The sequence below is a fragment of the Rhamphochromis sp. 'chilingali' genome (assembly GCF_963969265.1).
Source record: "Rhamphochromis sp. 'chilingali' genome assembly, chromosome: 22".
In the NCBI taxonomy this organism is placed as follows: domain Eukaryota; kingdom Metazoa; phylum Chordata; class Actinopteri; order Cichliformes; family Cichlidae; genus Rhamphochromis; species Rhamphochromis sp. 'chilingali'.
Genome location: NC_137950.1, coordinates 17,835,373 through 17,848,446, shown reverse-complemented (window position 1 = coordinate 17,848,446; position 13,074 = coordinate 17,835,373). Strand labels below are relative to the sequence as shown.

At 40.1% G+C, this 13,074-nt stretch overlaps 1 protein-coding gene across 2 annotated transcripts; it reads right to left on the bottom strand.

Moving 5' to 3' along the window:
* Positions 1-43: 43 nt before the first annotated feature.
* Positions 44-12,249, bottom strand: LOC308390218 (serine/threonine-protein kinase tousled-like 2). Of its 2 annotated transcripts, none has more exons than XM_080871970.1 (21): positions 11,693-12,249; positions 10,537-10,631; positions 7,952-8,023; positions 7,208-7,277; positions 6,969-7,006; positions 6,682-6,774; positions 5,750-5,857; positions 5,188-5,280; positions 4,740-4,850; positions 4,309-4,469; positions 4,071-4,223; positions 3,667-3,733; positions 3,452-3,549; positions 3,280-3,361; positions 2,976-3,067; positions 2,772-2,861; positions 2,038-2,207; positions 1,768-1,906; positions 1,457-1,568; positions 1,256-1,363; positions 44-1,077 (listed from the first exon to the last, which is right to left on the bottom strand). In XM_080871970.1, the coding sequence occupies exons 2-21, from the start codon at positions 10,627-10,629 to the stop codon at positions 898-900; spliced, it is 2,130 nt and encodes a 709-aa protein (XP_080728096.1). In that variant the 5' UTR covers positions 10,630-10,631; positions 11,693-12,249; the 3' UTR covers positions 44-897. The 2 variants fall into 2 exon arrangements, with proteins under 2 accessions (XP_080728096.1, XP_080728097.1); XM_080871971.1 differs by having other exon boundaries at positions 4,333-4,469; positions 11,693-12,247.
* Between the last annotated feature and the right edge of the window lie 825 nt (positions 12,250-13,074).

The following is a 13,074-nucleotide window of genomic DNA, read 5'->3' as shown; positions in this document are numbered from 1 at the left end:
ACAATTTCCCAAAATGAAGCGAGACACCACACAGTTAACCAAATATTCTTTTGTTTTTTTAATGGTTTCATCAATTCAGTTTAATCTTACCTCGCATCACAACAATCACTCAGTCACCACCCACACACCATTCAAGTTTAACAGCGTTAGAGGTGGGGGTGAATCTCATGGAAAAATATGGACTTAACAATTAAAATAAGCTGAATTCCAGTTATCAAGTAAAATATTTCAAATTGGTCAAACAAGTCAGTCTTCTAGAGTCAGCCCTCTTCTATGTCAAGTCATTTATGACCTTTTAAAGAAGCCACGTCATGACGACAGGCCTCGAACTTTGGTCATCAGTCACTCCTCATCACTCGGAGCCCTTCCTAAAAAAAAAGTTCCAGGTTCAATTCTATCAGAACACATTTAAAACGGACAACTATTAATCTGAAAATACTTTGATAGACGATGTATTTCAAGCAGTATGGGGTGACATTTAATTTATGCTTCCTCTTCAAAGCCTTTTAGGAGTATAGGCAAGAGATTTTCCACACATAGCATACCTCTGAGCCTGTCACAGTTATGCAATTTTTCAGGTGCTTCATATATTCGTCATGTAAAAAAGCCTCTTGAAATGAGCCAAAGTTTTGTTAGTGCATGCATATGGGCAATTCTTTGGGTTCTACTGAGCCCGCAGCCAGAGGCTGGCACATTTACACCACTTGAATAACAGTGGTGGGCACATATTCTACTACAACGCCACACCATAGATTATTTTGGTTCCATTCACTCTTTTAAGATGCCTCCTTCCCATCATGCGCTCTGCTTTCTTGCCATGAAGAGAGCAAAGGAGGAGCTCCATCAAGGGTGTAACGTCTCCATGTGGCTTTGGGGTTTTGTTCTAGTTTCTTTCAGCTAGCTCGAATTGGAGGCACTGCTGCTGTAGCAGCTGGAGGTGGAAGGAATGGGAGGTGCTGGAGGTGTGCTGCTGCCCAGGGCTTTTCGGATGTGGGGCATGAGGAAGGGGTCACTGGCCAACTGCAGCACATCCACCCTGTCCTCTTTGTGGTAAGCCAAGCAACGTCGAATGAAGGCCTGTAAAGGGAAACCGTGACAAAAAGTGACTCATTATAGCTGAACACACTTTTTTTTTTATTTTAAATTCTCAGGCTAACTGCTGTTCTGTTAATGCAACATATGTAATGCACTGTGCAGATAGTTATGCCAACTGGTCAACAAGTTTGTTGCAGTTTCAAAGAAATGAATACCAGACCTTTGCTTCTGTGGTGACTGCAGGTTTGGGGGGAAACTGCACCTCGGTGGCTTTTAGTATCGTGTTTTCTTGCAGGATATCCTGCTGCGACTGGTTATGACCAAACGGCTTGAAAAAGATCAAGTTACAGACTTGTTAAGTTCATTTATTCAAAAACAAAACAGAAACCTGACAACTACTGTAATATAGATTAGTGGTTACCTTGCGTCCATACAAGCTCTGGTAGAAGATGACCCCTACTGACCAAACGTCCACTTTGTTGGATATTTTAGGGGGCTCCTTGCCCACTACAAAGCACTCAGGTGGTAGATACCTGTAAGCAAGACAAACAAAAATAACAAATCAGAGAAAAAAGTTTTTTTCTGATCTTTCTTTATTCTCAAACTGCTTGCTGAATACAGAATTAAAATTGAGTTAGCAGCATTACTGTGAAACCGTTGCACATCTGCTAAACCTGCGTAGTCATCCTGGTTGCTTGGTGACTAAATACAGTGCAAAGTGTCTATGTGTACCAGTAGGTCCCTGCTCCCTGTGAGGTCAGCTCCATGCCATCTGCAGAGTTGTAGCTGTCATCGTCCATGATCTTGGAGAGACCAAAATCTGTGATCTTTATCTCTCCGCAAGCTGTGCCGTTGACCAACAGGATGTTCCCTGGTGACAGAACACGTAAAATGAGGGTTCACAAGCATCACGAGTCCTACACTGTAAACATAGCCAGAGATCTTTTATGTTTAGAATAGAAAACACATTTGTGTGTTGCCCATAAAACTCAGTGAGATTACCAGGCTTGAGGTCGTAGTGTATGATGGGTGGCCGAATCTGATTGAGGTACTTGAGGGCATTGACGAGCTGCATGACGATGGAGCGGCCCTCCTTCTCCGTCATCGATTTGTTCTGCTTCAAGTAGAAATCCAGGTCATTGCCTTCACAGTACTCGAGTACTGTGCAGAACCTGCACCAGATTAGATAACACATGGGTTAACTGTGAAGGCGTCAATGATCACCTACACGTTCAAACATATTCTAAGATGCCTGATGTGATAAAAAGTGATAATATCAGCAACACTTTCCAAGTTTACAAAAGACATGAACAAAAAAAAGATCATGTGCATCTGCCAAATTATTATTACTGGAAATCTATAGATTCATTTTATGGTATTCAAATATTCAAAGCTTCTGCTTTCCATTTCTTTTCATCAAACAAAGCAGTTTTAACATTTTCTAGTATTTACTATGAAAAAAAGAAGAAAAAAAAAGTATCATTGTTAATAAGTAATTCTTAAATATTGTCACCTAAGGCTCTCATCACCTCCATAGCCACTGCCACAGACTACAAACTACACAGAACAAACTTCCAACTGAAACCCAAGCTCTTAAACATCCATAATAACTACAGATGAGAAAATAAAAATTGAAGTTTTTGCCCTGAACACTACCGAATAACAAACACTTATAAATAATCATCGCATTCGCATTAGTGCCACATCGTGAGCTTTATGTGAAATGAAGCACTTACGAGTCTGTGTTGAGCGAGAAATAGTCGTAAAGTTTCACTATTCTAGGATGATCGAGTTCTTTGTGGATTCTGTATTCTCTACAGGCGTGTCTGCAACGAAAAAAAATTAATGAGTCCGAATTAATCACTTGAGTATAAATAAAAGAAATATTTCCGATCACACAATAACACGTAGAGAGCACATTTACAGAGCGGCAGACTCACTTGTGGTAGTTTTCCTTCTTCTCTTCCCTCCAGTTCTTGTTGAGTTGATGGATTTTAATGGCCACGTACCTCTGCTCTGTGAAATCAAAAGCCTGTAAAAAAAAAAAAAAGGTACATTTCACATCAATACAAAGCAGCTTGAATAGCCTGAATTTCCCATTGAATTCTCTACAGTAGCTGTTTACTGCATACAGAAGGGTTGCAAGACTTATCTTCCTGTACGTCACTCAAAGTTTAGAAAACAAAGAAGGAACAAAAAAGGTATTCATGAGGAATGGAAACCAAGTAAATAGCACTGGCTTACCTTAAAAACTTCACTAAAGCCACCTCTTCCAAGGAGCTGTAACAGCAGATATCGGTCATTCAGTGTGGGGTGGTCTTTAAATCTACAAAGGAACACGTTGTTAAAGTATTTGTTGCTTTAAAAAGACACCACAGAGCTTGAGTAGGGCATGTTAAACTGGGATGATACATACTGCGAGTTGTCCTCATTATGGATTCTCTTAAGCTCTCGAATGTGCAGATTTCTCACACGCTCCAACTGGTCCAGCTCTGCATGGATCTCTGCTTCTTCCTGCATACAAGTGCAGAGATTTATCACCTACCTCATCGTTTGAACGGGTGACTCCAAAAGAAAGAAAGAAAAAAAAGTGGGAAAAACAACAACAAAAGCGAAAAGAAACATTGGCACCTTTTTAAGATGACCGATTCGAAGTTTGAAGATCTCCTCTTGCTCGCGATACTCTGCCAGTGACAACCTGTGAGAGATCAGAGAGCCAGAAATGCATTATTACATAAACAAGATATTAAAAACAGAAAGCAAAGAAAACGTGAGATTTTACTGAAGAAAATATGTTAAATGTCTAAATAATTGTGATCTACAGAGTTAAATATACAGCATTTGACCTCTTACTAAATTTTTTTTCACCCAATGCTGGTTCAGGTTAACGGCGTACTGACAGCCATCAATACCACTCACCACAAAACTGCATGACTGGCCCCCCACAGACCAGTAAACCTCATTATATTCAGGCTACAAGCTTATTAATCCACCATTTATTACACAATAAAGTGATCTGCTCCTTGTAACCGTACGTTTCACTCTCTTGGCCGTTGCTTCTGCTTTTTCGTTTGTTGTGCTCCAGGTTGGGTGGAAACGTTTGGGCCATGGAGGGAGGTTTCCTCTTCCCCAGCAGCTTCCTCTGCCTCTCAATGTCCTCCCGCTGAGAGTTGATTCGCTCTTGCTGCCTACAACATGCAGGGACAATCTGGCGTAAGCATTTCTGTATGCTGAATAGAAAAAATAAATAAATAAATAACAATTTAAATGTACGCTTGTGCCCATTTGTGTTCTGACTTGATGAGATTCTGGAAGGCATATCCATCTGTCCACTGCTCAGTGAAGGAAGCTCCGTGGCGTACGGTGGTGAAGTGACCCAGGCGTAGACGGTCCTGCATGCTCTTGTCCCTGCATGCCATCTTCTCCTGTCTTGACTTCAAACACAAATAAAGAAATAAATGAGTAAAACATTGTAGGCACAAAAAAACAAAACAAAGCAAAAAAAAACCTAGAGGATATGAAGTATCAAATATTATTATCAAATAATACTATTCAGTTCCACCTTAAATCACCATAAAGCCTTTTACAAGTTACATTCAGGCAATGCTTACATGCATAAACTGACTTCTTTGGTTTTCACATTGTACTACAGAGGTGTCCCAAATCAGGTAAACATACTTGTGCAAATTCATATTCACACCGACCCTCTCAATTAGCAGCTTCTTGCTCATGGTCACACACTTGTTTAGTCTCTCCTTGTAGCGCTCCAGCATCTTCTGCTGCTCGTCCACCTGCCGCCTCAAGTCACAGTTTGCCTGCCAAAACACGCATCATCACTCTGACAACCAATTCTCATTACAGCAAGGATTCAAGGCCGCTTATTAAACTGACACGATGGGGAAAAACTGCCAGAATTTCAGTTTGTAGCTTAAATGAAAGTGGTGTAAATGTCAGCAAACTAGTGGCGTTTAAAAGTTAACGAGCGTGATGAGCTGTAAGCGGACTGGTGAAGGTTAATTACTGAGAGATTTGTCATTGTTAGCCAAATAAACAAAGCAACAGATTTGGACAATAATGACTCGTCTCACAGTTGTATTTTCAATGGTCCAAGCTATCTGTTAAGAGAAACATTTGAGTAACTGCTGATTTTACCCTCAACAGGTCATCTATCCTCCCTTCCTTCTTCTCCAGGTCAGAGTTCTTGCTCTTCTCCAGTGCTGTCAGTTTCAGGATCGTCAGGTCCGACTGAGGAAGGAGATCAAAAGGTAGCGAGCCCACAGTAAGCATCTCGTTCAAAAGGTGGACAAACCTCTTGGGTCACTAACAAAGAAGTCCATCATTTTAAATTTAAATCAAAATCAGCCACTGGTATCGCAAATATTAGAAGTGACTTTTAAGTGCTGACCTTTAAATCAGGCCAATTAGTGTAATTTACAAGAACAGCTGGATGTGTTGCAACTATTATGTCAGAAAACCAGCAGTGTGAGACCTTTAATGCCCTTTTAATTCTAGCATCCACATCCCAACTGTACTGTACTTTTTTAATGGCATAACAAGGTGTGCAGTGTTGCAACCTTACAAGTTTTGTCAGACTCTACAGAACACTTAAACCAGGGACGTGCTTCAACATGACTGAGATTATAATGAAGAAAAAAAAAAGAGAAAAGAAGAAAAGTCAAGGTGTCAAGCAGTGATTTGGGTCAGTCTCAGTTACCTGGATGGCTTTATGGGAATAGGAGTGTGTGGGGGCTGTTTTAACAGAGCTGCAAGATGAAGAGTCTGTGTGGGCTGATCCTGTGGACGAAGGACTGTTGTGCTGAAGCTGTATTTCAGTGAAAGAAAGAAAAAGTAGAGGAACATGGGGGACAAAATATCAGACCCAGATTCACAGACAGCATCAGTTTATAGAGAAGCTCAAAGGCATTAAAAGGAAAACATAATGTGGAGAGAATTTTATTTACAAAAAAAAAAAAAAAAAAAAAAAAGAATGAGAAAGAAATGTTTTGACAGTCCATAGTAGTTTTATTACAACTTTCCTTGGAGACATAATGGGACTAAATGCTGGTGAAGGTCTGGATATGCTCCGGATCCAGAAAAGCTCTACTCTGGCAGATAGTGGTGAGCATTGGCCTGCTGAAACAGCTGCAGATAGCGGTCTGCCGAGTTGAGGATAACGCTGCTAATCCACATTGAAAGGAGCCAATTGAGGTGGTTCAGGCATCTGACTAGGATGCCACAGAAAGTCAATTATTGCTCCTTTCATTTAGAACCCCAACGCCATAAATTACTGCTTACAGGGCTGTTGGTTGCTGGGGGGAAAGTTATGGCATGTAACCAAGTTATCAATTATATAATGCAGCCATCAGAGAAGCTTACACATTTAGTGCGAGCAAATGTTTCGTGTAATGTACACATTGATCTTCCGGACTGTTCCCTGCTTTAAATCCCAGCCAGTTAAGCCCAAAACTGAAGGCATGACACCAGCACTAGAAAAGTTAGCTCCCATTTCACTAAAACCACTGACTTAAGTGATGCAGACAAACCAAAGATGTGCCAGTTAGTCCTCCCAGAAAAGAAGAAAACTCACAACCATCGGTTGACTTTGACACTGGCTAAAGGTGCAACAGAGACGAATGCTGTGCTCACCATAGGATTAGACAGTGAATGTTGAGGAGACGAGCGCACCAGCATAGGGATGCTTCGAGCAGGACTGGTGCCAGAGCCGCTGCTACCAGCAAACTGACCACAGGACAAAGAGAAGAAACAAAGAGGACAGAGTGGTTATTTAGCAAAGGATCAATGAAGGGCAGTACTGATATAACCAGGACAAGAGTATGAAAGAGGAAAGCTTCAGAACTGAAAACAATGAGCATCAATGAAACCATGCATTCAACAAATCTAAAGCATCTTATGTCCTTTCAGTTTGTACTCACATCGCAGTAATCGCTCATTTTTTGCACTCTTCCCTTTCCTGTAAACAAAAACAGCCTTTTATAGTAAAGGAAACGTAAATGTGACGCTTACAACTTTGTATTTTAAGACTCCAGTTTTTTTAAACAATTATTTAACACCAAACTTAAAGTGGTGCAACACTTTAAAGTTGAGCAGCTGATCATTTCCCAATACAGAGAGGCATTTCTGCTTTAAACACATAAGATGTATGTGGACTTGCCTTGGCTGTTGTTGTCATAGGTGTCTCCTTTCCTCTTCCTGCTTCTGTCATTGGGCTTCTTCTCTGGTGTCTGACAAACACAAAAAAGCAGCTTAGAATTGATCAATTAACCACATTAACAGCAAAGAAACTGTATAAATGTAAGTCTTAGAGCTTTAAGTTCGAGTCTCTTAGTTAAAATAAACTTTTGAAAAAATATAATAACATTAACAGCAGTTTTTTTTTATTCGAGTTTAGTATTTAGTAAACTTTGTAGTGCTTCCAGTCATATTATAGTCATACCAGGTTTTTAAATTTGCCTATGAGGTGGTATGCTGGCTTATTGCTGTGCCTCATTGCGTCACAGCAAGAGGGTTCAGGATTAAGTCTGGATAATGATTCTTTCTCTGAGGGCTTTACATGTTTTCCCATGTCTGTGTGAGTTTCTTTAAGCCAGCTAGGTTCCCCATTTATCCATAAGCATGAACTAAAATTTACAAAAGCATTTTTTCCTCTCTCTCTGGGTTAATTATTGGTTTTCTTTCAATTTCTTTTAAACACATTAAATATTAAATTCTGTTACTATTTAATTAAAGTGTAAAAAAACAAAACAAAAAAAACCCAGGTTGATAAATTATTCACAAAACTCCACCATACCAAAGTGTTTCCATACACTACTGCATGTACTACACAAAATACATAACTAATTCGAAACAACTAATACTGAAAACCTGCAAGCTGCACACACAAAAATCAAAAACCAACCTCCAGTTCCTTGTCACTGAGTGATCCTGCACTGCACAAAGACTGGTTGGATGATTCGCTGTTGGCCGAACTCTACAGCAAAGAAGAGAGACAAAGACCCGATTGGTTAATCATTAACTACTCTTATGGACAGAACTGAAAATGTGTGATACGGGATATTTAAATGATCTGCATGCATGAGATAAAGCAAAAGACGTCTGTGGCCTGTTTAGAGTCTGTCAGCATTACTCTCCAATTCATTTCATTGCAGATTTCTACAGTGCAGTATTATTTTTTAAAAACAAAAAAACAAAAACAATAAATAAAACACCAACCACTATGGCAGAATTCACAACTGTCACACTATGACCCTTGTGAGTGCGCATTACACACATCACCTTGCTAATCTTCACTTGACTTCCAGTTGGCTGAATTGGTTAGGGTCATTAAAGGCCAGACTCTGCACAGCCTGATGGGACTAAGAAGAAACAGCAGGCTTTCTGGGGCAGGAGGCTAATGCTTTTTAAGGCCTGCTAGCTTAACGCTTTTCAAGGTCACAACTATAGCAGACAACTCCTCTCATTCCTTTATATTAACATCTACAGTTTGACTGCAACGTCCTAAATAGCACTCAAAGACATACAGTGGATATCTATAATGTCAAAAAATATATATATATATCCATCCATTCATTTCCAAACTTTAATGTGACCTATAACATGTGTCATTTAATTGAAGACAAAAAAAAAAAAGCAAAAAACAAAAGTACAATAACCAGCATTAGTGTCCACACATTTAAACTAATGCTTTCTTAAAGCACCTTTTGATTAGATCACAGCAATCAATCTTCTTGGGTACACAGCTGCCATTAATTAAGGGCAGGGATAGCTCAGTAGGTAGAGTGGTGGCCCCATGATCGGAAGGTCGGGGGTTCGACTCCACTGAATGGCTACCCTGAGGTACCCCTGAGCAAGGTACCGACCCTACACACTGCTCCCCGGGGGCTGCACTGGTGGCTGCCCACTGCTTCACTGGGTGAATGGGTTAAATGCAGAGGAACTATTTCCCTATGGGGACTAACACGCACACTTTACTTTAAAAGAAACCCTGATTAACCCCAAATAAAGTTCAGCTGCCCTAGTAGGATTTTCCCAACATTTACTCCGTTGCAAACTAGAGCAAAAGCCAAGCATCAAAGAGATGTTATCATTGAAAGGCATCAGTCAAGAGAAAGGTTTATAATAAATAAATAAGTGTCCACAGCATTGGATGTAGCATGGAACACAGTGAAGCCAGTCATTAAAAAAATAAAAAGGCAGAAATATGGGACAACAGTGATGAAAAGACAAGATGAAAACTGGTCAGGGAGGCTACCAAGTGACCTACAGCAACACTGAAGGAGCTGCAGGAAATTCTGGCGGTGAGGACTATGGGGTAGGGTTGCAAGACGGAAGCCATTTCTGACAAAGAAAAATGTCCAAGACCAGCTACAATTTGCTAAATCATCAAGTTTAAAATTAAGAAGGGTGGAAAATTTACATTGATCTGAGGAGACTGGCCACACATGCATACAGAAAGCCCCAAACAAAAAAAAACAAAAAAAAAAGGAGGAAAGAAAACAACAAAACAAACCTAAAAATCAACAACACAAATAAATAAGTGGCATGTTGAAGCATGGTGGCAGCAGTATCATGCTTTTAAAACCTTAAGACATCTGCCAGAAAGCTGTAGATGAAGACGAATTTCACCTTTCAACACGAGAATCACCTGAAGCATATATCTAAATCAATATTTAGACGAATATTGAATCTTTGGATCAAAACAGTACTACAACAAAGTGTAGGGTGTACTATCTAATATTTGTTTTTCAGTTGAGTTAAGTAAGGTAAAGGTGGGAAAAGTGGGGAAAATGACTTATGGTATCACTGTTAACATCACAAAAACCTGCAATTTTAACAGGGATGTGTAAACTTTTTATATCCACTGTATACCACTGGTATCATACCCACAGCCTTACATCATTTATCCTCCTATACCACAGCAAGCAGTCCTGACAATAAATTTAAGAGTGAAATATAGGTAAGAGCATTTAAAATATAAATAAATAAAAATGGCTGCTTTCTTAGGAGCTGCCATTTTCTCAGATGTGCACCCTCACTTATTAATACCCAGTTCAACAGCAGGGTACAGCAAAGCACAGCCAATACTGTGAACTTCAGCTGCTGTGCCATTTAAGTGTCACTATCCTCCACTGAAACAAAGAGCTGCCGGCCAGCTCCTGTGTCAGCCAAAACAGAGCTTGTCTTGTTGTACCTTTAGCTCATGAAAACAGATCACAGCACTGAAGAAACCTCCTGAACAGAGGGCACACTGTAAACAGAGAGGACTTCTAAGCATACCTCAACTGAAAGACTAACACAAGAGTGCTAACCAATTGCACTCACAGTGGGGTTGTGGGATGAATTCCAGGAATTAATTCAGCAAGAATTGCAAAATTTAGCAAAAACAACATGCATCAAGTCCAGCATCCACAGAAATGACCTGTACCTGCAACTGTTGTCATTTTAAGCAACAAAACAACCATTACAATGTTAAAATGTTCCAACCTTGGCCACACCGACTCCAGTGAACCGAGCCTCAAGCAGCTCCTGCCTTCGTGGATCCAGGCTGATAGCCTGGCTATGAAGTCCTTCCATCATGCCTAGAAAGTAAGACATAAACAGTAAATGGACTGGTACTTGTATAGCAATTTTCTAGTTAATTTGGGCACTCTCTTATTACAAGTCTCATTCACACAAGTTGTTTTTACCTAGGCACTTTTAATCTAACGTCCCAGATTTCACATTGGAGGAACCAGGAATTGAACTACTGACCTCCTGATTGGTGGATGACCTGCTTTACCTCCTGAGCCACAAATATTTAACTTATGTGGAAGACCTGGTTTGAGTTAGAATGACATACACTGAATTGTGTGGCACTTTCTGATTTAGGGAAGTGACCCAACAAGCTTGAGGTCTGACTGGGAAAATGTAACACCTTTTGTCACATTTGCATGGTAACCTAGGCAATTATTTGATCAGTAAACGTCACAGCCTGCTGCTCAAAGGAACGCTTTCCTCAAAACACAAACACCAGGGAAAATTTGCTTAAAGTGACACTCTGAAATTAATTTCAAGAAATAGGTTTAAAAAAAATAAAATAATAATACTAATAATAATAATAATAATAATAGAAAAAGGAAATTAAATCTGAGAGCACATATGAGACGTGTCATAGCTCAAAAACCACCAAAGAATATAATAATAAAATAATGATATTCATTTCTGAGCAGGCAGCCCAGCAAGCCCGTTCACTTGTGTATCAAAACAATCCTAGAAAGCACAAGTTCCCTAAACAGAAATACTATCTAGCTCAATCTCAACATCAAAAGCAATCCCATGGGCTCATAGCTCCCCAATTCGAGCAGCCTTTCAGCAAAACCATCTTGATAATAGTGGGTGAAAAAAACCGTTTCGATACTGTTGACCGATCGAGTGGACGAGGAATGCCAAACTTGGCTAAAGCTAAAGGTGCTAATCAAAATCCTGGTAACAACAACACAAAAGCGATGCGCTCCCATCAACTGTCAGCTTATCCTATGCCAATCGGCAGAACGACTCAAACTTTGCCTATAAAATGTAGGATTTGAACCTATTACACAGCCCAAACTAGCTAGGGTCAAGTGATGAATCGAGCTAACGCCAGCTACAGTAGAAGTCTTACCTGGAGAACCTTTTGCAGTTTTCACAGCACTCACAACCCCAGAAAGGATGTTATCCGTCCAACCGGCGACAGCAAACTCCTTAACACCCCCGAGCTCCCCGCATCTCAAATAAAGTTGTCTGTATTAAGTTATCCATTTACAATTATTTCGAAATCAGGGAAGACATTTGTTAGCTTAGCTAATGCTAGCTATAAAGACCAGTGTGGCTGGCTCCTGTCGGTGTCATCCGGACAGGAGGCCGTGATCCTCGGGGTTTCCTTGTCCGTGTTGGTGCCCCTGCACGGGCAAACCGGGAGCTGTCAGTGCTCTGAAGTCTCCTGACAAGTGCTGTCACATTTCTGCTTCACTCGTTCTTCTTTTTATCGTTACAGAGCGATGCTTGCACCGGGAGGAGTCATCTCGTTACAGTCCATTATTTTAATGCTTAAGAAAAGATCATAACCTCCCGCAGCAAGGCCGCAGTGAGCTCCCAGGAGACCTTTTACAGTGATGCTTCCAGTGCGCCGGTTTACCACATAATGTACGCTCCCCCAAAACGGACTCAGTACTGTACTCAAGGTTAGATTACAACCGGGTGAAATCGATAACTTCCACGCCACAAGGGGCCCTAAAAAGCTTCCCTGAGAGCTGCTTTTTAAATCTGGATTTCAACCACTACAGTTAAACTATGTCCTGCATGTACAACATGTTTTTGTTAGCTTATAGGATAATTTAATGCATTTAGTCGTTTGCCTGAACTGTGCATGGATTCCTAGAATAAACAGATGCATTAAATCACCACAAATTAAATTACACCAAAGACATCTGTTGCTGTTTTTTAAACTTGATGAATGAAGTTAGTAAATGTTTAACACTGTATTTGTGTGAGCTTAAGTCCTTGTCATCACTGCTATGCAAGCTACTTCACTGAACATATTATGTATTCAGATATTTTATGCTCTGGTAATTTTTTTTTTTTTACTTTTCACATAAAACAGCGGTGTTAAAAGGAGTTTTCTCGTGAAGCTTTACCATCAGTCGAAAAAATGAAGTACACCCGATTGCTTGTAGGTTATAACTTGTAGAATTTAGCAGAAGTAAATGCAATGTTGCTTCAATTCCTTCAGGTTTCTGGACTTCACCCACCACAGCATTTAGTCAGATTGAGGTCTGGACTTTGACTGGTTCATTGCAACACCATCATCTTTTCTTTTTCTGTCATTCTGTTGCAGATTTGCAGCAGTGCAATTGATCATTGTCAAATTTCAACAAGGTTTTAACTGTTTGACAGATGGCCTCACATTTGACTCTAGAATACATTGGTTTACGGAAGAGTTAATGGTTGACTCAATGATTCCAAAGTGTCCAGACCCTTCTACTGCAAAACAATCCCAAATCATCA